The sequence below is a fragment of the Myodes glareolus genome, chromosome 27, assembly GCF_982192425.1.
Source record: "Myodes glareolus chromosome 27, mMyoGla1.1, whole genome shotgun sequence".
In the NCBI taxonomy this organism is placed as follows: Eukaryota; Metazoa; Chordata; class Mammalia; order Rodentia; family Cricetidae; genus Myodes; species Myodes glareolus.
In genome coordinates, this window is record NC_142052.1 from 23714193 (window position 1) to 23738528 (window position 24336).

The 24336-nt window shown below is 43.4% G+C and overlaps 1 protein-coding gene across 21 annotated transcripts in view; it reads right to left on the minus strand.

Annotated features, from left to right (window-relative positions):
• The window catches only part of Dlgap1 (DLG associated protein 1), an 809700-nt gene that overhangs the window by 152614 nt on the left and 632750 nt on the right, over positions 1-24336 (minus strand). For all 21 annotated transcript variants that reach the window (XM_087902307.1, XM_087902304.1, XM_087902303.1 and 18 more), the window contains 2 exons: positions 7470-7647; positions 2562-2802 (listed from right to left, as the gene is read on the minus strand). In XM_087902307.1, the coding sequence (XP_087758433.1) occupies positions 2562-2802; positions 7470-7647 (419 nt within the window). The remainder of the gene's footprint in view (positions 1-2561; positions 2803-7469; positions 7648-24336) is intronic.

A 24336-nucleotide genomic window follows, 5' to 3' on the forward strand; every position in this document is an offset into this window, starting at 1 on the left:
TATAATGGCAAACCAAACCACGAGGTCAAGACAAAGGTGTCAGCAGCAGGTGCGACTTAACAGCCCTGAAAATTCTAATGGTCCAATGACTAGTCCCCAAGCACAGGCGGGACATTTACACTGGATGTTGGGTTCAGTAGCAGGAGGAACTCAGCAGCCGAAGCTTAAGTCACTTCCTGGTAGTCTGCAAATCCTGAAGGACAGAATGCTTTCTCATAAAAAGGAAAATACCTCCTGAAACTGTGCCTATCACCAACTGATGATTACCTTAGCCCGCTCTAAAAAAACCAAAACCCCCAAACCAACCAAACAACCAAACAAAAACCTAATGAAAGTCTGACACTTCCTTTGTCCAAGCAAACAGCCTGGTCACCTCTGGGCCATCTGGCTGAAGTCAGCCAGTGAATGGAGGCCCCAACACAAACAGAACCTTGCATACTTGGTTTTTAGTGGGTGGGTGATTCTCATTTTCACTCCGTCCATGTTACGAAATCCCAGAGTCTGGTTCCTTTCCCTGTCCTATATTTGGGTTTCTTATATATTAACTTACTATTTACCTGGTATTAACTGGCAAGCCTGGATTTTATTTGAACCTTATTGTCTGAACTCTGCAGGTCTCCAGAGATGGGGAGTTGGCAGGGTCAGCGGCGAGTGTCTGCTAAGCTGAGAAGAACTGCCCTGGAGACCGTGGAGACCGCAAGTCACTGTCTGTTAGTGACAAAAGCCACAACCATTCGGAGAGGTGACCAGGGCACAGCCAGTCAGGGTCTCCTTGCCACTTTATCTCCATACCTGTCCCTAAGGGGGAGGAGCAAGTTCCTCCCAGGTCCAAGTGGGCCATGCTCTAATTTTTTTGCATTGAAGGACTGGTTTTGTCTGGCAGGCAATGCGATTGTTAGAGAGGAAAGGGCCCAGCATCGGGGAAGTGCTGTTTGGAGGGTGAGGGTGGGGAAGGGGACAGCAGACACACACTGAAAAGCTGTGGGAGAGAGCAGACCTTCAAAACCACATGTACGGCACGACATTAAACATACAGAATGTTCTGTGACTGATTTTTTTTTTTTTTTTTAAAGTTTTGTTTTGTTTTTTAAGATTTATTTATTTATTATGTATACAGTGTTCTGTCTGTCTGTATGCTTGCTGGCCAGATGAGGGCACCAGATCTCATTGCAGATGGCTGTGAGCCACGATGTGGTTGCTGGGAATTGAACTCAGGACCTCTGGAAGAGCAGTCAGTGTTCTTAACCGCTGAGCCATCTCTCCAGCCCTCTGTGACTGATTTTTGAAAGACATTTTGAAGGCTTCATGAATCACCTTTATTTCATTAGCGTTGTCTGACACTGCTCTTGGGGATTGCCTACCAAGAACTGAGTCTCTCATCCACTCTCTGCAGTCTGGACAGGACTGGTGGGGCTCACAGTGTGGAGCCGTTAATGCTAGCAGCATTTCTCAGTTCGTCATAGCCTTTTACGAATCCTTACCTCAACCGTTACCTCTAGTTAGTAGGGGTTTTAGAGGCTCTATCATGCAAGCCTTCAGAAATTCTAGAACGAATGACAGTTACTGAGATTACATGTTTTTGGGAGGTTTTAGCATGAAGTGTTTGACTCAGATTCATGGTCCTCCTGCCTCAGCCTCCCAAGGACTGGAATTACAGGCATGCTTCACCACGGCAGGCTAATGTGGACATTGGTGCCCCTAGCACTAACACAGAACAATATGATCTCCTGGTACGGGCATCTCTAGTTTCCTCATCATTTATTAATATGATATCCTGGGGTAGGCGTTTCTAATTTATTCGTCACTGTTTATCTTGACTCTTAAGTTTGTGGTGTTTTTGTAGAATTACTCTATTGGAGTGAGGCTGAATTCAATCATAAAGTTAAACCCGGCTAAGATGGAGGGATTTTTCACGGAGCTCAATTGTTATTTAGTCACACACAGCTCAAGGCTGTATTACGATGCAGCTTCCAGTGCCATGGAAACTGGTTAAGCTTTCCCATGCCTCTGCATCGAAAATTCGCCCATAAAAATACACTTCCTCTGCAAAATCATAGTCAAGAGGGAGGAGCTGTTTCTATATGGCAGGGTTTAAACTAGTGAAATAAATCTGCTTTATGTTGTAAAAAAAAAAAACCTCATAAATGCCTAGTCAATGTTACTAGTTCATCCATTTTTCTTTTCTTTTCTTTTTTTTTTTTTTAATTTTAACAGGATATTTTAGGTCTCCTGGAAGAGTCCCACCATGCTACCTTGGAATAAAAAAGAATCAGGCTGATACCAAGAAGCAGGTGTTTTTGGTTAGTCTCAGCCTGCTTGCTTTAGTCTCAGCTTGCTTATTGGGAGCCTGAGGAGGGCGGTAGCTGTCCCTGTGGAGTTTTAGCACTGTGATGGAGGGCGGAGCATGTGAGAATGACGGGAGGCGTGGGTAGGGTCATGTGAGGAGACTGTCTTTCTAGGTGGCACACAGGTGGGATTTGTTACTGTCAACCACGTGACCACAGCAAAGCCACCCACTTCCTGGACAGCTGCGGCCAGGCTGGGGCTCCTAGCTCACTCACCGGTGCTGCTTTGGATGGTCCTCACCGTGGTGGTTGTGCGGGGAGGGGAGGACGACCTCAGTGACACGCACTCGTCGTCCTGGGAGCAGCCCTTCTCGATAGCCCGCACATAGCTGTGGCTCCGCATGCGGAAGCAGCCAGGCATGGGCAGGTCCAGAGCTTCCACAGCCTGCGACTCCAGCTCGCTGAACACAGACTCACACACGGATTCGAACTGTCCGTTCACCTCCATCTCGCTCACCTGCGGGCACATACATAATAGTAAACACCTGGCTGGCCGTTCTCCACCAGCTTCTCCCTCCCACTAACTGGAAACTTCATTCCCCGCATGAGTAGCCTCGGCTATGTATCATTCCAATGTGTATTATTTCCTTTATGTCATAGATTCTAAGTCAGTGGCATCTAGCTGATAATAAGTACATGACATTTTTAAGGAAGAGAGCTTTGGGGATGGGAAGAGACCTCCATATGCAAGGCCTCTTACTTTGTAAGCCGGAGGACCTGGGTTTGAATTCCCAGTACCTATAGTGAGAAGCGGGGTGCCTTAGGGTTTGAAGAGGCACCATGACTACGGCAACTCTTATAAAGGAAAACAGTTACTTGAGATGGCAGCTTATAGTTTCAGAGGTTCAGTCCATTATCATCAGGGTGGTGTCAGCAAACAGGCAGACATGGTGCTAGAGAGACAGCGGAGAGGCCTGCATCTCTCAGACAACAGGAAGTGAACTGAGACATTGGGTAGGGTTTGAGCATATGAGACCTCAAAGCCCAACCCCACAGTGAAACACTTCCTCCAACAAGACCACACCCACTCCACATCTCCTAATAGTGCCACGACCTTTGGGGGCCATTTTCTTTCAAACCATCACACAGGGCATGGGTGCATGTGCCTGTAACAGAAGCACTGGACAAAGCATTGGGTGGCAGAGACAGGCAAATCCTGATAGCTCATGGGCCAGCCAGCCTAGCCAACCTGGGAGCTCCAATTTCAGTGAGAGACCTTGCTTTAAAAAAAATCAGTGGAGAGCAACAGAGGAAGACTCCTCCTTCTTGCTCTGGAACACACACCAGCATACTTCTGTGCATGTTTTCTTTTCCTCTCCTCCTAAAGGACAGCAGTGAAGAAATTCAGGATGGGAAGGAAGCTTTGGCCCAGCACCTTCTTGATAATTCTATTTACTGTCTCCACTTAGCTTACTTTTATTTTGTACTGCTGGGGATAGAATCTGGAGATGGAAGACAGGGCCTCTTGCTGGGTAAGCATTTCATCATTGGCTCTGTTCTTCAGTCCCTCCTTATGTGTACACGGGGGCAAGTTTATTGGCTTGTGGTCATGGTTCGTGCACTTCAGTGTAACTTTTTAGCAACTACTATTTTTGTAAGCTATTTTTCTTTGCCTTTTGGAGTGACTAGCTCATCAAAGAATTTCAAGGTTGACTGAAGCTCACTGAATTCAGAGTACGGAGTATACATTTTATTTTATTTTGTTTTGCAAGATATATTCTGTACTAAAATAGACCAAGCCTAGATATGTCAGAATCTTAAAAAGCACTATCAAGATTTCAAACTACTTACATGTTTCAATTTTCATAAAAATTTAATAAACTTATTTTGGAGATGGGTTTTTAATGTAATCCTGGCTATCAAGGAGCTCCCTATACAGACCAGGCTGGCACTGAACGCATAGAGATCCTCCTGCCTCTGCCTTTAGAGCCCTGGGATTGTATGCCACTAGGCTAGCCGCATCCATAAACTCTTTATAAATACATTCATGAAGATCTTTCATTCATAAAGACCTCTTTAGCAAAATCAGATAATTAAACAACAACAACAATAGATTTTAGCCTAATATTATAGTGCATGCCTTAGGTAGAGGTAGTTGAGTTCAAGGCTACATACTGAATTCTCTGCCTATTCCTTTGAGGCAGGGTCTCTCTCTGAGACCTATTTTATTAGATAGGGTGGATGCCAGCAAGCCCAAGCTACTCTCCTATTCTTTTCAGTTCAGAGCTGTGGATACAGACATGTTCAGATTGCACGGCTTGTTACATGGGTGTTAGGATTCAAACTCTGACCCTTACAATTGAACATCAAATACTCCTACATGCTGAACCATCTCTTTAGCTCTCTGAATCTGTGTTTTAAAAAATGACTATATATATATATATTTATGCTGTGTGTATGTGTGCCACAGTGTGCCTTTGGAGCTCAGAGAACAACTTGTCAGACTGGATTCTCACATGGGTCCATGTATCAAACTCAGGTTATCAGTCTTGGTGGCAAGTACCTTCACTTGCTGGACCACCTCTCTGGCTCAGCCACTGAGGCAGAATCTGAGGTTAAGGATCTTCAAGGGTTTGTTTATTTTATATGTAACTCATTCAAGCCTGAAATAATCTCAAAGCAATTTATCCACGTATGTGCTCCAAACTATAACTTGTTTGCTTTCTTCTCTCTCGATTATTGCTGTAGCAAAAATGACAAAAACACCCCTGTGAAATAACTGCCCTTGTCAAGGCCGCAGACATTAACCTTGGCTGTCTGTCTTTCCCCAAGGTTTATACGCCTTCTTTCCTAGTTTTAATAAAACTTGAATCATGCAGCAAACGTAATTTTGTGACTTGTTTTTATTTGACTGAATTATCTAGGCTAAACATACGTTCTTAATCGGATTGTTCTTCTTACACAGACATAGAAAACCAAAGGAAATAAATGTCTAATTTAACAAATAATAATAACCAAATATCCTTGGAAATACTAACAAAATCAAGAATGGACATTCCCAAGCCATTCTATAACCCTCCACATGCATATTTTAACAACAACCACATGTTTAACTTCTACTTTATCCAATTTTAAAAGCTTTTTCAACCAAGTGTGAATCCCTGGGCCCTACACTTTAGTCACTGAAAATAATCCAGTAGACAATACAATCAAAGGAATCAAAACCCAGGGACTCCTGTATGCTAGGCAGACACTCTCATTATTAGAGACAACCCCAGCCTCTAAGATATCGTTTATTTAAAAAGATTAAGTAACACTTATGTGCATATATATTTATGTGCATGTATGTGTATATGGGTTATGTGTGTGGGTGTGCACGTGGTCAGAAGTTACCTTCTGGGAGTCAGTTCTCAGTATGTAAGTGTCAACTTGGAGTATCTTTAGATTGTATTGTGTTAGGAAGTTTTATTTTAAATGTCGTTATTTGAGTTTCATAAATCGCTAAGTGGTTTTGGGCTTGCAATTGGGACACTTTCTTAAGTGGCCTTAAACCTACTTCTGCTGTTTTGTTCTTTATATCTATGTGAAGTAGCAATCTCAGCACAGATGGTGGCACACTCAGAAAAACAGCGAATATACTCTTGTTCCTGCTATCAAATATTCAGCCAGGGTTGAGCGTTTGCTCTGTAGACCAGGCTGGCCTCGAACTCACAGAGATCCATCAGCTGGGGAGGCCTCTGCCTCCCGAGTGCTGGGATTAAAGGCGTGTGCCACCCGTGCCCAGCAGGACTGAGTTCTCTATAGCATCTTAAGCATGGCAATTCACTTTCGTATTTAATAAATAGTACAATATGCATATATTAAAGCATTGCTTTAAAATAAACTTATGCTTAGTCATCAGTAAATTTGTACACTTATTTTACATATGTTGCACAAAAATTTAAGCATAAATGGGTCATCAGTTCAAAAAAGTTTAAGAAGTACACTTGAGTCTAATTCCTTGGTTTTTAACATTTTACTTGGATCCTTCTTCTGAGTCTTTGATGAATAATTTTCAGATTTTAACTAGGAACAGAGTACAATGAACTTAACTTCAACACTATCTTCTACATATATATTAATATATCCATGAAATACAATATGAGAATAACTCTTGCAAAATCTTCTTTCAGAAAAGTCAGTATGTATGGCTGAGTGACTTTGAAGAAGAAATTGTTCTCTGGATAATGACAATGTGGCAACTGTAACAGGAAGTTCAAAATTGTCCTTAAAGATAATGTGTTATTTGAAAGTCGAATATAGACTAGAAAAATGATGTGTCATTAGAACTCTATTAAGGATACTTGATCTTTTTGTCTTTTTTTTTTTTCTCAAAGCCAAATGACTACACCGTGGAATTGCAGCACTTGACCCCAAGACAGCATTAGTCTTTTCCAGGCCTGATATCTGACTAAGCTATCATTGGGAAGTGATGTCCCAAGGAAGGTCATACCCACAGCACAGTGTCCTGCTGCAGGAGAGGACACAACACATTTCCTTCTTCTGAAAACACAAAGGTTATAAAGTTTATAAATGTGTATACATCTTTTATAGACTTTCTAAATGTGTATACTTCTTTTCACAATTTCATTTACTTTCTGAGGTAGGGTTTTACTATATAGCTCTGACCGTCCTGGAACTCACAGAGCTCTGCCTTCCTCTGCCTCCCGAGTATGAGGTTAGATGCATGTGCCACTACACACAGTTGCACAAAAACTTCTTACTGATGCATTCTATATATAATTTTGCCTTGATGACCCCATTCTATGCTGTAGTACTTTTAAGACTATGGTTTTGCCGGTGATGTCTACCTTAGGGAGAACCCCTCAAGCAACAATGCATTGGAAGCCTCCTCCATCAACACCATCCTGAAAATTGGATGGTACCTATCTGACAGGCTGTGAATTTCCCAGGATTCCCTTCTTGTGCCCGACTCACCTGCAAAAGGCCTCTCTTCTCCTGGTAGACCATCAAGACCAGGAGCTGGGGATGAACATGTGGCCTACATCGCAGCGTTTGGTTGCGCTTCCTGTCAACCCTGTCAATGGTTCCCGTGTGCCTCCCCTCCTCGCCTGCCCCATGCCCCCGCCCTCTCAGTCCTCCCCGATAATGACGCATGCCCATTGAGACTCGGATGGCTCTCACCTGGCTTATGGTGCTCATGGCGCGCATGTAGCTCTCATTTCTAGAGCGGAACTTTGGTGATGTGAGCAAGCCTGCAGGGTCCAGGCTGTCTAGGCTTCTATTGATGGAGACTTCACTCACGGCCCTCAGGTAACTGTGACTCCGGATCTGGAGTTTGGGTGAGTGTTCATTGGAGATCCTGGAAGAGACCAATGGAAGGAAGGGTTTGCTGAGTGTTCACTGGAGGTCCTGGAGGAGTCATTCCACATGGGCAGTGAACAGCTGTGGCTGCTGTCCCTGGTGCAGCACCCTTAACACCAGGACAAACAGCACTGATGTCTTATTGCTAAAGTGCCATAGTGAGACTCAGGAGAATAACCTGTTCTTGCAGTTTCCACTTTTGTTTTCTTTTTAAGTTAAAATTTATTTTAATTGACACATAATAATTTTATATGCATAAATAGAGGTCATGGTGTGATATTTTAGTGCATTTTTTTTTCTTTCTGAGACAGGGTTTCTCTGGTAGCCCTGGCTGTCCTGGAACTCACAGAGATCCACCTGCCTCTGCCTCCCAAGTGCTGGGATTAAAGACATGCTCCATTGCTACCATCACCTGTCCAGTGCATGTATTTAATATATGAAGAGTGGATAAAGATACTTGACATAGCCATAACGTCAAATATTTATCTTCTTTGTACTGGGAACGATAAACGTTCTCTCTCCTTGCTATTTCAAATGTACATTTTACTGTTGTTATCCATAAATACCTGACTGTCCTGCAGAGCATTTGAAGTTATTCTTCCTATTTAACCACACCTACGGCTGGCTTAGCCGTTCTGTCTTCCTTCCCTACCCACTCTCTCAGGCCCCTGGCATTCTTTTCAGCTCTATGAAATTGATTTCTAGGCATCCACACACAAGGGAGAGCAATCAGGGTTTGTCTTTCTGTGCATGACTGGTTCCATCCACATAGCCACAAGTGATACTCCTTAGTTCCCTTATGATAGCTGACTAATATTCCATTGTGTATATGCACTGTCTTTTCTTTAGCCATTTTTCAATTTATGAATTGACATATAGGTTGATTCTAGATGTTGGCTACTTGAATTGAATAATGCCACAATAAATATTAGAATGTTGATGTCTCCTCAAGATACCAGTTTTATTTTCTTTGCACACACATAAGCAGTGGTGGAATTACTGGGTCATCGATAGCTTTGGCTCTACTTTATTGAGGGGATGCAATACTGTTTTCTGTGATGGCTATATGATTTTAAATTCTCACCAACAGGGTGTAGGACATCCCCCTTTTCTTTTCATAAGAGGAAATTCCCCTGCCCCTTAAATAGTGTATAATGAAGCTCAGGTTGGCTACTAGATTGCCATGTAGCTGAGGCTAGCCTTTAACTCATGATTCTCCAGTCTCTACATTCCAAACGCTAGGATTACAGACATGTCACTACACCTGGTTTAGAAGGAAGTATTGTTTCAGGAAATCATTAAGGTTTGATGACATCAGAGAACAATTAAAACTCTCCTTAACTATGAAGAATCTCCTGATTAGCACTCAGACATTCCAGGAGGAAGAAAATAACATTGACTGATATATTTCAGAATTCTGTGCTAAACTGGGTGGTAGTGGCGCCCACCTTTAATCCCAGCACTTGGGAGGCAGAGGCAGGCGGATCTCTATGAGTTTGAAGCCAGCCTGGTCTACAGAACGCGTTCCAGGACAGGCTCCAAAGCTACAGAGAAACGCTATCTCGAAAAACATAAAAAACTAAAACAAACCAAAACACAACAAAAGAGAACTCTGGGCTTTGTAACGTCTAAGATTTTCCTGTGTATGCATTCATTTCCATTTTTGTCTTTTCACAGCAAGTAGGTCTGTATCTGTACTTGTCCATACAATAACCAATTTCACTCAATATGTCAATTATCTATCTAACCTTTAATTCTCTAATATCATTGAGATTGAACTGAATAAAAAAAAAAACTGAGATCCTAGCTGGTGAAAATGCATACATTTCTGAGTCTGATCTCTGAAGACAACTCCTCCCGTACCTTGTACCCTGTGATTTGTCCTAGAATGCACTATGAAGGTATTAAGTAGGAAACTGTCATTGAAAAAGCCAAGCTAGAGATGGGGAGATAGCTTAGTTGGCCAAGGGTCTTCCAAACAAGCATGGTGCCTAGAGCTTGGGTCCCTAGAACCCACAGAGGAAGCTAGGCATGCCTCCTAGCACCAGAAGGTACAGTGTGGGAGAGAAGTTACTAATGGACCTACCAGGCAGTGGAGCCTGCATGTTCCACTGCTGACCTTGTCAGACAAGATGTACCTACTGCTATAGTAGCAGGGCTGCTGTGGGGGCAATTTGTCACTTTCTGATTGACTTTGAGGACACTTCCCCAGGAGGAAACCATACCTGGGATAATGAACTTGGCCAAGAGGCTGTGACTGGGGTGGTCATAGACCCTGGGGGCAGGTTTCCTACAGCATGTTGTCAAATGCCTTCTAAATACTTTTGATTATATACATAGAGCGATGCTGCCCTCAGTTTTAGCCAGAGAAACTTCTTTGTGTAGTGCGCAGCCCTCTACATAGAGACTCTTTATTTGTCAAAGCACTGAAAACAAGTGTCTACGGAAAGTTCAGTCCTAAATGGGGCGTTTTTACTGTACCCACACCCTCCAGGATCTGGACAGTGTGGAACAGGAGGTAGAAAGAAGGTACAACCCAGAGGCTGGGAAGAAATGCTACGAAATGCCACCCTCTGGACATCACACGGCAATGCTCTCAGGAGCTCGGAGAGGTTGTGATTACCTGCACAGACCTAAAAAAATCAAGTCAGTGAACATTCTAGTACAGATGGGGGAGGGGTCCAAGAGGCACTATCCCTATCAGGGGAGTCAATGGCAGTTTATGGCTGCTGGGACAAAGGGAGCCTTTTCTTTGGGAATGTGTCTGTAGCTGCTGACTGGCTGTTTACGTCCCATCGGATGGCCTCACACACAGCCTTCACATCAGTGGAGATCAGCTATTTACCGGTGACATGAGCGCAGATCAACATTCAGTTTTTGGGAAAAGGCATTATTCTTAGTCATGCAGATTAAAAATAAAAATATTAGAAGCCATCATAAGTAGATTGAACAATGAATAAAAATCAGATTTAGTCACCCCTGATAAAGGCTCTCTAGGGCGCAATGCATGAAGATAAATATGAAGGCCCACAGGAAAAAGTTTATATGCTACCAGGTGCACAAGACAAGGTGTGCAGTCTCACTAAAATCCAGAGAAATGTTGACTACAAAAAAATCACACGTTTTCAAAGCACAGCCTTGCACACCCATGGGAGGGAAATAAGGACATTCAAATGTCCTTTAAGCGGCAATGCATGAGATCACACCTATTCCTAAGGATTACAGGAAACTGCTTAATAGCAGCTGAAAAACAGAATCCGGGTAAGACTGCAACCCCAGAATTTGCTTAGCAGCGGTTTTATTCATTACTTGGACAGACGAAACACTGAAAACAGATGTAGACCAAATGTCTGAAGGAAACCTTGTATTTTATTACGATGAGAAAGAAACGATTGTTCTAGAAGCCTGTCCTATGGGTTATCTGGGCAGCTCTCAAGAAAGAGGACACCTCTGCCAGGGCAAGTGGATATTTTTTATGTGTTAATGCTATTCTGGTGATCCATATTGGGTCCCTTTGCCATCTCAGGAATTCTACCCAGCCAGTAAACTTCAATTTATTTTCTCAAACATCTCTTTTTTGAAAAGTGTGTTAAGCATTTATAAGCTAATGTTCACTTCCACTTATAACCCGAGCACATGGTGACACATTTGTTTTCTTATGACCCAGAGCAGTGATGCCCCCCAAACAAATGATGATGCCATTGTGTACGGTCATCAGGGCAATGATGGGAGTGGTGCTTTCATAAACAGAATATATGCAAGAAGAAGCAAAAGTCCAGTTTTTGAAAAGCGAGTGTCTGCTGACTGAGATGCGGAAATGAGGCATCGTCGTGACAACCACTCATTTTGGTCACTTGTTATAAAATAAGGCATCGTTCCAAACATTTCAAAGTGGAAAAAAAATGAGAAGGAACTGAATAGCTCCGTTTCGGTGAGTCATTTCTGATTAAAAACAAAACAACACAAAACACAATACAGTGCATACCTCGGTAACCCATGGCACACGAGGAAAGGAACTTTATCTAATCTAGAGGGTAGAGGTTGCAGCTATCCACACAGAGGACAGCCTGGACCTGCACTTCCTGGTGCAGAAGAGACCAGTAAGAAATGTTGACACGCAGTTTGCACATTGCCCCCTCCACGGCAATGGATACTCCCTGAAGAAGGTGCGCACAGTCAGAACTGGGAGAGAGAACTACCCTTCAGTGTCAACCTCTTGGAATGAGACCAGTCTTCTCCTGCTGTCCTTCCTGAATCCTCTGAGATGTATCCTTCTAGGCCTTCTGAGGGGGGCAGAGAACCCTATTCACTATCCCATCCCTAAGCACAGCCACTTAAAGGAACAACCTTTAAGGGAGCTCTGGGGTTGGTCATGAGGCTGTGATTGCAAAGAAGAGCTGAGGAGACTCGGACCATGAAGATTCAAGCCTATGACTCAAGAAAGAAAATGTCCAACTTTGTAATATAGAACTAAAAATATGACCAGATGATTGGTTGTTATTATTAATAATAATAATATATTAATTTTTCCTGAAGAGAAGTGATTCCATGTGACTGTGTCTAATGAGAGTCTTGGGTGGGGATGGGACACCTAACTGTTCCGTCTGAGCTCTCAGCTTTTGCTCTTTCTCATCTGGTTTTGACTCTGACTCCTACAATGTCTTGTACATAAAGCGATTCCATATGCACAGAGGCAACGTCTGGCTTGGGTCTATTCTGAAAATGAAGAAATTAGATCTTGGCCATGACCCCCTTATTGAAGTATACTCACAAACAGTCATGGCTTAAATGGGGCTTTGATTCCTTGGGCTTTTGGGTAGAAAATGGTACTTCAGCCAGGGACGGCATTTGGTTACTGGGTTTCAAGATGCTTTTATGAGTTAATCTGCTTCAGTAAAACTGAGGCAACTTCCCCCCCCCTCATCCTGCTGTGTATGCTCTATAAAGGGTTATCTTTTGATCAAATTGTTTTTTGGGTCGATGCCTCTTAAATGATTTCCACCTGACATTTCTTATTATTTATTAAACATGCAGGTATTGATATCCCACTATATATCAAGAAACAACTTCTCTAAGAGTCTGAAGATAATTTATTTAATTGTTATGAAAATCTGATTTTGAGACAGGGTGTCATTAAGTATCCAAGCTAGCCTTGAACTCGAGAGCCTTCTTGCCTCAGTTTCCCTCATGCTTGTATTATAGGCAGGTGCCACCAAGCACAACTTGTTGAAGGCAATTTAAATAGAACCTTCCTATTTCTGATGTCTCCACTGTGACGTTCTGAATAAGGATGGCCTCCATAGGCTCATATAGTTGAATGCTTAAATCACCAGGGAGTGGAACTCTTTGATAGGATTAGAAGGATTAGGAGGTGTGGCCTTGTCGGAGGAAGTATGTCACTGGGATCTGGGATGGACTTTGAAGTTTCAAAAGCCCATGCCAGGCTCAGAGTCTCTCTCTTTTTCTCTGCCTGTGGATCAGGATTTATTTCTCAGCTCCAGCTCCAGCACCATGCTTGCCTGCTGCCATGCTTCTCACCATGATGTTGATGATAATGGACTAAGCTTCTGAGACTGTAGGCCAGCCCTCCATGAAATGCTTTCTGTTGTGATTTTGCCTTGGTCGTGGTGTCTCCTCACAGCAACAGACTAAGTGACCAAGCAATAGTGACTGAGACATCCATCTTTATTCCTTTCCCTTCTACTTCTTAGGGACTTCTGTCTGGAAGCTCATTAGTGTTCTTTCTCAACCTGTCCTTAAATGTCTCTCCCCCCCATGACATTATAGTTTTTTACCTTCTTTTTCAAATTTTATCACCATGCCATCAAGAGTCTACTTTTTCTTTTTATCCTACATTATTTCCCTGCACAACTCGACCTGACTCTATTATTGAATAGGCACCAACTCTCCTGCATCTATTTGAGGTGCATAGCTCCCTCCTAACCTGGCCCTTCCCATTAACTACTGCTGCATTTTACCTGATGCTCCACCAGCACCCTGCTCCTCCTGACTTCCCAGTGAGCACATCTCTCTGCCAGCACCCAGCTCCTCCCGACTTCCCAGTGAGCACATCTCTCCGCCAGCCCCCAGCTCCTCCTGATTTCCCAGTGAAAACATTGCTCGACACTCTTGTTCTCTTTTACTCCATAGCCCAGTGGATGCACTAAAACCCACACAGTCAAGCAAGCCGGAAGCCCAGGCATTTATTCTGTCTTCTCTCAACTGTCCAAGCCATTTGGTCATCACAGCTCCTCAGTTTTGCTTCCCATATGTTTACAACTGACTTTTCTCCCCACTGCCTCTCCCACTACCTGCTCAGGTCAGCTTTTGTTGTGATTCTCCTGACCAGGTCCCCTGCCACTAGCGCACACCTCGGCCTCCGCCTCTCTTGTTCTGTTCAATATTTGACAATCTCTGGTTCAGATTTGTCGCAGAGAGCCCCCGTCACCCCTCCCCCCAGCTGTGTAAAGTCCCCCTCTGCGAATGCCTTCTCTCTCTGTCTGTTGCTTCAGCCTCCAGTCTTCACAGCTACTTTTACTTTCATGGTTTACATGCTCATACACTCCTCAGGTTTTTAAGATCTCAGGTGGAGAACCAGCAATGTATTCATCTTGTTCATGGGTCTCACTGTGTAGACCAGGGTAGCCTTTAACTGTGATCCTCGGCTTCCTGACTCAGCGTGGAGAACACAGGCACCCCCACCCCCCAGTGAAGCTTTAATTTTACAGTCACAGTGGTGTAGAGAGTCTGTGACGTCAGGAACTGTATTGGGACACACAGTGAGCAAATAAGGAGCGGCAGAGCTATCACTGTGCTCGACCACGGTTTTCCTCAGAGCTTTTCTTCATTTCTGAAGATCTCGTAAGTGATCTTTAGTAGTGTAGGCCAACTTCACAGAGCTGATTTCATAATGGTGTTTTCATGCACACACAGAGCCCTTTGGTGAGCTCTACCCTAGTGCTATCTGTGCATCCTTCCCCCTTCAGCTGCTCTTATTCCCCAGTAGTTCCCCTGCTTCATGCTTTACAAAGATTCTGTGTGTGGAAAAAGTGTGCAATGCCTGTTCTGTGAGTCTCGATTGCTCTACCATGATGACCCTTACTGCTATTCATCTTACACTTGATTGTGTTCATCTCTCTGTCCGAATGCTGCCTCGTTATGCACACACACTGCATTTTCTTTCTCCATTCATCTGTTGGTGGCAATCTAGGGTGTTGGACTTGGCTATGTGAATAGAGCTCATGGAGGATTTTAAAAATGCCTTAGGATATAACCACCCTTAAAAGTTTGTGGTTCACTGGTTCTTAGCATGTTTGTAGAATTGAATAAGCATACCCACTATATACATACACATCATTTAAACATCATTACAGGAAAGCTACGGACCATTATTGGCCAATAGGTATTTACAGAAGACAGCATGATTCCTCCATTCCAAGCCCTTGCATTGCCAGGCAAAGAGGGTCCTTTCAAACTTGACTCTTTGTCATGCCATATTGCTTCCTTAATATTAATTTTCCTTCTGTTTCATAAAAATAAAAATTCAGAACAGAATCCATTTAGTCAATGCTTGCCCCTTCAGAAGAGCAACAGCTTACATACAAAGGCAACTGGTGAAGAGTAGAGAACACATTAAGGAGTGGACTCCTATAGATTCATATAGATTCACGATATATTCTTTGCTGCATTTTGTCCGTAAATGTTTGATGCGGTAGATAAATGTCAGCATTAGCTGCAAGTCGTTCCGACTGTCAAGTGCCATAGATATATAGACATTCCTATTTCCCAAGGGCCCCAGTGCTCTGGCCAAAGAAAGTTAAGAGAATGTTTGGAGAGTCATTTAATACTGTGGTGTTTCATCTGCTCTATTAACTTTTCTCTGTAGGAAAAAAAGACAGATTTGGTTGGAATTTTCTGACTGCCCAACTGTGGGCACTGTGGAGAGTCAAAGGTCCACTGTATGTGGAGCCATATGCTATACCCTGGGGTAACTGGTTTAGTTCTGAGACTCACACAAATTGCAACTGTGACCCTTTCTACAGCCAACCATCTCATGCATAGAAATTATTAATGAATTTCCTATGTTTCAAACGTACTTATATCAATCACATTTAGGTTCTTATGACACTTAGGATTCAAACGTTCTCCTCAGACTTTTACCGTATCCAGCACTGATAGGGAAGCAATGAAAGACACCAGCGGTACATACGGCTCGGGCTGGCTACGGAAGAGAGCAGCTGCCTGCTGATGCTAGAACTCTAGCTTCCAGAGCGAGACAAACATGCAGGCCCAACTTCCGGGGACTCTCTGCTAGGCTTTTACCAGTTCCAGGAAAAGGAATAGAGCAATAGGAAAAGAAGGGTCTCAGCTGGAGTGTGGAGGACAGCTTCAGAGAGAACGTAGCTTTGAGTCAGAACCCTAGTGACAGGATTTCCATGGGGCACAAGGAATTCCAGACCAGGGAACTGAGGGGCAAAGGAGGCTTGGCAGTAGAGCAGCCAATATCCAGAATGCTGGGTTGTGCAGAGCGAGTCAGTGCAGCTGGGACGGCTCTATGTGTTGTAGCTACCCTCTGGCCAGGCTATGTCATCAAACAGTCGGTTCCCAGAGACAGCAGCCTCGCACTGCGTTCCTAAGCTCAGCCAAGGCCTCCTCAAATAACTGCTGAACAGCAATCAAGGGAGAGGGTGGTAAGATGTAAAGGTCCGTTCAGATACTGGGACAGGAGGCCCTGGAAGGTCTTGATGAGGTAATGAAGTGAACCAGAGAACGGAAGAAGCCCAGCCAGGGTGTGCAGGACGGACTCTAAGAATCGGCAGTGACAGAGAGCTGTCCAGAGCCCTGTCCCTGGACGATGGAAAGCCTACAGTGACATCTTCTCCCACTAGGAAGAACACGGGTCTGGGGATTTGGTTCCCTCTTTGGGAAAAGGACATACCCCTTCTTAACACTTGCATGCACCCAGCAGAGTCTGGGGTTGGCTGAAGACAGAGCAGGGGTTATGCAAAGATTTATTTCCAAAGAACCACATGGAGGATGTTCCTGGCTACAGCCGAGCCTTCCAAAGGGGTCTGTGTGCATCTGGGCAAATCCAAGAACCACTGCCTGCAACGGAACCACAGCTGGAGCAGAGCAAGTTTTCCCTGCTTGTTTTCACCTGCTCCAGGTTGTCTGTTTTATAGAAATTGTCGTATACCTTAAACCAGCACCCGAAATTGCCTTTGCTTTAGTTTGCCTAGGACCACGCTGAGAACCAAATCAATGAAAACAAGCCAGTGAGAAACGCCGTAAAGGGCACCTGACTTTAACACCAGAACTTCTACTGTGGGCTGCTTGTCTGGAGAGCTTGGCTCTGCTTAATTGGTAACCCGAGACCTTCAGTTTAAGACCTGATTGAATCTTAAATGCTAAAGCATTGGGTGAGCCCCATTTTTCTTGTTTTCAAAGAAGCAATAGTAACAGCCACCTTCCAGAGCCCAGAGGACTTACTGCAGTGTAATCTGTCTTTCTCTTACGGTGGAGAAGATAAACGTCACATCAACTACTCCGGGAAAACACAAAAGAATCTGAGCCGGAGGCAGAAAGACCAAAGGGAGGGAAGGGGAGATGGCGAGGGTGGAGTAAGTTCAGTGAACATTGTATACATTATGTATAATGAACATTATGTCCTACAATAACACGGACAGTTAATATGCACAATGAGCTGTGAAAAATCACCATTGTAACTATTTTTTTTGTGTACAGTTCAGTGGTATGAAGCACATTTCTATCATTATAGAACCACATACTGTCCCTCTCCAGAACTGCTCTTCCAACTGAACTGCTGAACACTGATGCTCCCCACCCTCCTCCTGTAGCCTGCTGAACACCGGTGCTCCCCACCCTCCTCCTGTAGCCTGCTGAACACCGGTGCTCTCCACCTTCCTCCTGTAGCCTGCTGAACAGCAGTGCTCCCCACCCTCCTCCTGTAGCCTGCTGAACACCGGTGCTCCCCATCCTCCTCCTGTAGCCTGCTGTCCTCCTGTAGCCTGCTGAACAGCAGTGCTCCCCACCCTCCTCCTGTAGCCTGCTGAACATCGGTGCTCCCCATCCTCCTCCTGTAGCCTGCAAGAACCACCATTCTACTTTCTGTCTTCGAGTCCAGCCACTCTAGGTATCTCCTATAAGTGGCGCAGAGCAGTATTTCCTTTTGCGCCTGGCTCTTGCTCTTAGCAATGCCTTCAACGCTCAGCTACATTAGCACAGGCTCCCATTTCCATCTTTCAAATCTAACTACTATCGCTGAATACACCTTGTGTATCCTTCCTGTAGGCAGACACTCAAGTTGATTCCCACCTTTCAGGTACTGTGCAATGCTGCTCTGAACTTGAGTGTACACATAACTTCTTGAGTTCCTGTATATCCAGAAGTAGGAATCTCTCCTTAACAGAAGGACTTGTTTTTTTTTTTTTTTTTTTTTTTTTTTGCCAATTCCATTTCCTATCAGTTTTGCTACCAATACCCATGAGGACCAATCCAATAAAAAACAAGCTACCCCTTTCCCCGAAGGAAACACTCTTTGGATTATTTACTGCACATTCTAAGAATGTTAAGCAATATAGTAGTATTTCACAAATGATTACTGCCATAGTGAAAATATAAAAAAAATACACTTCTTTCAGGGACAGAACACTCATCCCTGGATGCCCGCAGATCCTGAAGGGCTGTAGCATCTTACAGGCACCAGAATCTGCAGACTCTTGTATGCAGACACATAAATGTATAGATAGCCTCCCTTTACCTTCAATGATGTTTGGATACTCATAACACCCAGAAAAATGAAAATGCAGTATACACAGCTGTCCTATTGTACGTTTAAAGGAATAATGACAAGAAGATTGTACTTTTTCAGCACAATAACACTTTGAAAGTATTTCTGATTCACAGCTCATTGACTCTGTGCATGAAGAACCCATGGATACAGATGATAATACCATAAATAAAGAGTATAATTTACTGCTATAACAATTGAGAAACTGTAAAGTAATTAAAACATGATATGGTATTATCAAAGATATATTGCTGTGGTTAAGAAATCCGGAAAAAATAATCTCCTAAGCAACTACAGATTGCTAAGAGGTTGCGGAAAGCAACATCGATTAATGGATTGGTTACAAAGGGCGATCATTCCCTACGCACCAGGCAGTAAGAGCCCACATGGTGATTCTTAGCAGTGGGTGGAGAGTGACCCGAATGTTTTCTGTGTGTCAGGAGCTTGTATGGGTTCCTTTGCTTATTACCGTAACAAAGCACCTGACCAAAGCAACTTATGGATAAAGAATTTATTTCACTTGTGGTTTAAGAGGGATTACAGTCTGCACAGGGAAGGGCATAGTGGCCGGAGTGTGAAGAAGGGGGAAAGGCATGGTGGCTGGAGTGTGAAACAGGGGAAAGGCATTGTGGCCAAAGTATGAAGCAGGGGGAAAGTCATGGTGGTTGGAGTGTGAAGCAGGGGGTAAGGCATGGTGGCTGGAGTGTGAAGCGGGGGAGAGCATGGTGGCCAGAGTGTGAAGCAGGGGTAAGGCATGGTGGCCGGAGTGTGAAGCAGGGGGGAAGGCATGGTGGCCGGAGTGTGAAGCAGGGGGGAAGGCATGGTGGCCGGAGTGTGAAGCAGGAGGAAAGCCATGGTGGCTGGAGTGTGAAGCAGGGGGAAGGCATGGTGGCCGGAGTGTGAAGCGGGGGAAAGCATGGTGGCCAGAGTGTGAAGCAGGGGAAAGCATGGTGGCCAGAGTGTGAAGTGGGGGAAAGCATGGTGGCCAGAGTGTGAAGCAGGAGGAAAGCATGGTGGCCGGAGTGTGAAGCGGGGAAAGCATGGTGGCCGGAGTGTGAAGCAGGGGGGAAGCCATGGTGGCCGGAGTGTGAAGAAAGGGTCTGTTCTGTTCACACAGTAGGTAAGCAGAGAGGGAAAGAGGAGTACTGGAATGTTTGGTCTTGCTCATTTATTTGGTTCGGAAGCCCAGCTAATGGGACGGCAATGCCCACATTCAGAGTAGGTTTCTCCACCTCAGTTAAACCTCTCTAGAAACACACTGACATTCTACAAGTCCGGAGAGTCATCTCTTAGGCAATTCTAAGTCCTGTCCAGTTGACAAGATTTACTACCACAGATATGATGACAGTAGCAAACTGGAAGCTAAAGACTATGTGAAACTTCTTTGATATGTTTGGATGAATTCTTTAGAGATAAGTTCACTCTATGAACTAAAGATGCACTCTGGAGGAGCTCTTCCCATTTTGGTTTTCTTCTAATCCCCATTGTCAAGTCTGTACTCACTACTGGTATAACAAAAGGTCTTGAGGACCTCAGGGTATCTGTGTGATGTTCTTCAGTTTTAATTTTAACATAGTAGAATTACATATAATAAAACAGGTGTTAAGAAAGAATTATAGTTACAATATTTATATTACATTGGTAGTGTATAGGAAATAAAAATAGAGAAAAAAGAGAACTAAATTACAAAATAAAGTATTTAATATATTGTTTGATTCATATTTTAATGAAATTTGTTCTTTCTTACACAAAAGATCATGATTGATCCAACTGTTTTATGCTAATGGAATAAACCATGAGTTTTGTTTCCCAATCTATACTTCTGTGTATCATTCTAAGTAAGTGAAATATTTAAAATAGTCTTTCATTTTTAGTTATCTGAGACCTATTTCCAATTAGTAAGACTTATGACATGGTAGAATAACTGACCCTTTATCTACTTTAAGTTGGTTTGTGTCACACTTCTAAAATACACCGTGTTCTTGAATAAATGCTCAGCACTTCAGCAAACCATCCCATGGAATACTTTATACAGGATTCGTAGGAATGTCACATTTCAGTGTGTGTGCCCTGTCCTTCCCACACCATCACCTGACATGCTTAGCCAGTCCACAGAGACATGTCAGCTGCTGCCAGACCTTCTATTTCCACTTGACAAGTCACATCTAACCAAGTCACACATGAGTAGCAGGCATACTCATGTACTCCAAAATGCTGCTTTCCTGTAGGAATCTGAGCAGGCGTCCAGAATTTGTTGTCTTGAAGCACACAGTTGCCCTCCTGATTCCTCTTGATGATTTTTTTCTTTACGCAATGCGATGCTTTATCCTGATTGTCAAAAAGGAGCAGAGCCATCCCTTCAGCCCACTGTGTGACCTCATGCTCTCGCCACTGTGACATCCCCACCACCATGGACCAAAGCCTAGGATCACGAGTCAAGGAAATACTCCCTTCTTCAGTTGCTTTGTCGGGGCATCTCATCACAGCAACAGGGAAAGGAAGTGACGTAGGATACTAACTACCACTGCAAGCTCTAGAACAAACAAATAGCCCAGAACACACTATGACCAATTACGAACATATTGGAAACTAATGAAAAAGAAACTGTTTCACCAAACTGATCTGGGAATCTTGGCTAATAAATAGATATAAAGAAGAATTAAATGGAAATTTTAGAATTAAAAAAAATGAAGCAACTGAAAGGTAAATCTTAGCAGCTGGCCTCAGAAGCAGGTTGGAAAGGGAGAGAAAAGAACCAGAGCATTGGAGGACAGAGTGGAGGGAATCTCCCAGTCTGCACGACAGACAGAAAATAAACGAAAAAGGAAAGTTTTAGAGCTCACAGACCTGTGGGTCTTTCATGTTGTTAGATTCTGGGGGTGGGGGTGGATAGCTTATATCCTTTACAAGAAAAGAGACTCAGCAGGAGTGAGAGGAAGTAGGAGGGCTAACAGGGTGATTAGGACCACAATATACGGGTGAAATTGTTAAAAAAGAGTTAAAAAAAAGTGGCTTAAATCTTGTTAAAAATGACTACGAACTCTCTGAATTTATCAAGACACGAGACTGTAGAGACAAGAAGCTGAGTAAATCCCAAACAGGACAATCACAGAGAAATCTAACCAAGACGTCATACGTAACAGTTCTAACCTAGAGACAAAGAAAACCTGTTGAAACGGTCACAGAAAAATGATGCTCATCCCTAGGGGAAAACCAACCTGAGTGACACAGATTTGCCCTTTGGAGTCATGGCAACGAGGAGAAATGCTAAAGAAAAAGAACTGTTGCCCCCAACTTTTATACCCAGAAAATCACCCCAGGGAATGGATAAGAAATAGAGACATTCTCAGTCCAAGGAAAGCTAAAAGCCATTGTCATCAGCAGATCTACTCTGAAAGAATGGTGATAGAATGGACGCATTTGATAAACCTCTTCAAACTTGACAACACATAAAGAGCAGAGGCAGAGATGACCACCACCACGTGCGAGGCAAGATCTGTCACTAGAACTGTCACTATAGTGTCTACAGACACACTGCATGGATGCGCGACTGGCTCAATAGATCAAATCCGTTATGGGCTCTACTGTATTGACAGGACAGAGCAGCACATGACCAAGTCACCTGATGTAGAGAATATATTTGACAGGATTCAGCACACACACAGTCACCAAGCCCAGGAATATCACTGGTACGGAGCACTGCCTATGTCTGCAGCTAACGATGCAGCTGCTGGAGAAGAACCGATTCCTGTCTTCTGGGTAATCGGAAACAAGCTGAGGATGCTGCCTGTGTTCTTGTTAAGGCAGCAGTGGACTTTCCAGCCAGTGTAGAGTGGGAATTAAAAGCGCACTGGTTGAAAGGAAGAAATAAAACTGTCTCCATCTGTAGAATAATACTATAGCCTACATAGCAAGCCCTGAATTCAGCAAAGTCACAGGGTATAACACAACATGAGAACCATGTGGATTTATCTAGTTATGAATACAGAAATTAAAAATACAGTGTCTTTTACAGTAGCTCAAAAGTGAAACACTTAGTGTCAAATCTAACAAAATAAGTGCAAGACCATGGGCTAAAACTGTACAGCACCAATAAAGAAATGAAAGAGGTAAATACATGGAAATGGCCACTATGCTTATGAGCTAGGATACTTGATAATTCTCATATTGGACGCACATGTTCAATGGATCCCTGTCAAATTCCATAAAGACTTTTTTTTGAGACAGGTTCTCTCTATTATCTATTTGGCTGTCCCAGGATAATAATAATAATATCATTATTAATAATAAATAACTAATTATTAGTAATTATATAATTAATAATAAATATTAATAATAAATAATAAATAATAGAGACTCTGTAAATCAGACTGGCCTCAAACTCACAGAGATCCACTTGCCTGTGCCTCCCAAGTGCTGGGATTAAAGGTTTGTGCCTCCATGCCTGACTGTCTATACAGACTTTTGTAGATGTAAATACAACTATTTTTACATTTTTTTCCTGGAAGATATAGGAACAAGAACAGCTAAAATGATTCTTTTAAAAGAATGGTGTGTGAGGATTTACTCTATTCAATGACTCATGGTGCAGGGACAGTCAGCAAGGCACAGGAATGAGCGGAAGACAATGAAGCCTCCCAGAAGAAGCCCACGTGTGTCTCGAACTGACTTCGGCTGACAGTGCAAAGCCAGTGTGCTAGAGGGAGGACTGTCTTCTAAACAAAGGTGCCAGGAGAGTGCACAATCGCTGGCAGGGAGAAGTCTGACCTAAGTTTAACAATGTATTCAGAAACAGATCCTGGCTTGAATGGAAAACAATGGAAAATGATGAAGGAGAAAAATATTCTTTGAGACAGGTTTTCTTTGTGTAGCTTTGGCTGTCCTGGAACTCACTCTGTAGATCAGTCTGGCCTCAGACTCACAGAAATCCACCTGCCTCTGCCTCCTGAGTGCTGTGATTAAAGGCATGCGCCACGCCTGCCTGACTTGAAGAAAGTCTTTAGGAAGGAACTCTGAAGAAGCTACTTGGGATTCTCAGGGAGATGAGAGGTGGTTCTTAGATGTGGCACTAGCGATTCACGAAAGGAGAACAGCCGGGCCTGATAAAACCTAAAACATTTGTCTTGATTATGACCTGGTCAGAAAGAAGCTACAGACTGCACAAGACGTCCAGTGGGAACTCTTGCGGTGACATTTGTTTCCGTCCACAAACACATCATGCTTTGAGCATGTGACTCTCCCGCTCCCCCTCCCTTCTCTCTGGCTCCCCTTCCCCTTCTCCAGAAGTCCTTCAGAAGTTATTGAAAAGCAGCCATCTCACAGAGACTAGTATCTGATACTCTCAAAACCTGATACATAAAATACAATTCAATGAAAACATGGGTAAATTATGAAGAGGCACTTCACAAATGAGTCCACGAGAAGATATTCAATGTCACTATTCATTACTAAGATGAAAACGAAATCCACAGTGAGCCAGCAGTGCCTCCTTATTTCGGCTAAAATATACCACAATAGCAGCAACAGGCATAAAAGGGAGTCTCTTATAAAATGGCATAATATAAAACAGTTTCTTAAAAATACTAAATGTCCAACCACTAGACAACCTAGCCCTTGTGCCTCTGGAATTTCTGTTAGACAAACAAAGAACTCAAAATGCTTCATGGGAATGTTTATACTGGCTTGCTTTATAAAAGCCCCAGATTGGAAATAACACAGTGATCTGCTGATGACTGAAGGCTGAACAAAGCACAGTATATCTACAGCGCGGGACAAAGAAAGAAGGAGCAAATTCCAGAAAGTTCCACACCGTGTGGTTCCCTGATATGAGAAGAAATCGTCATAGAAATGGAGAGCAGATTGGGGAAAGAGAGGGAG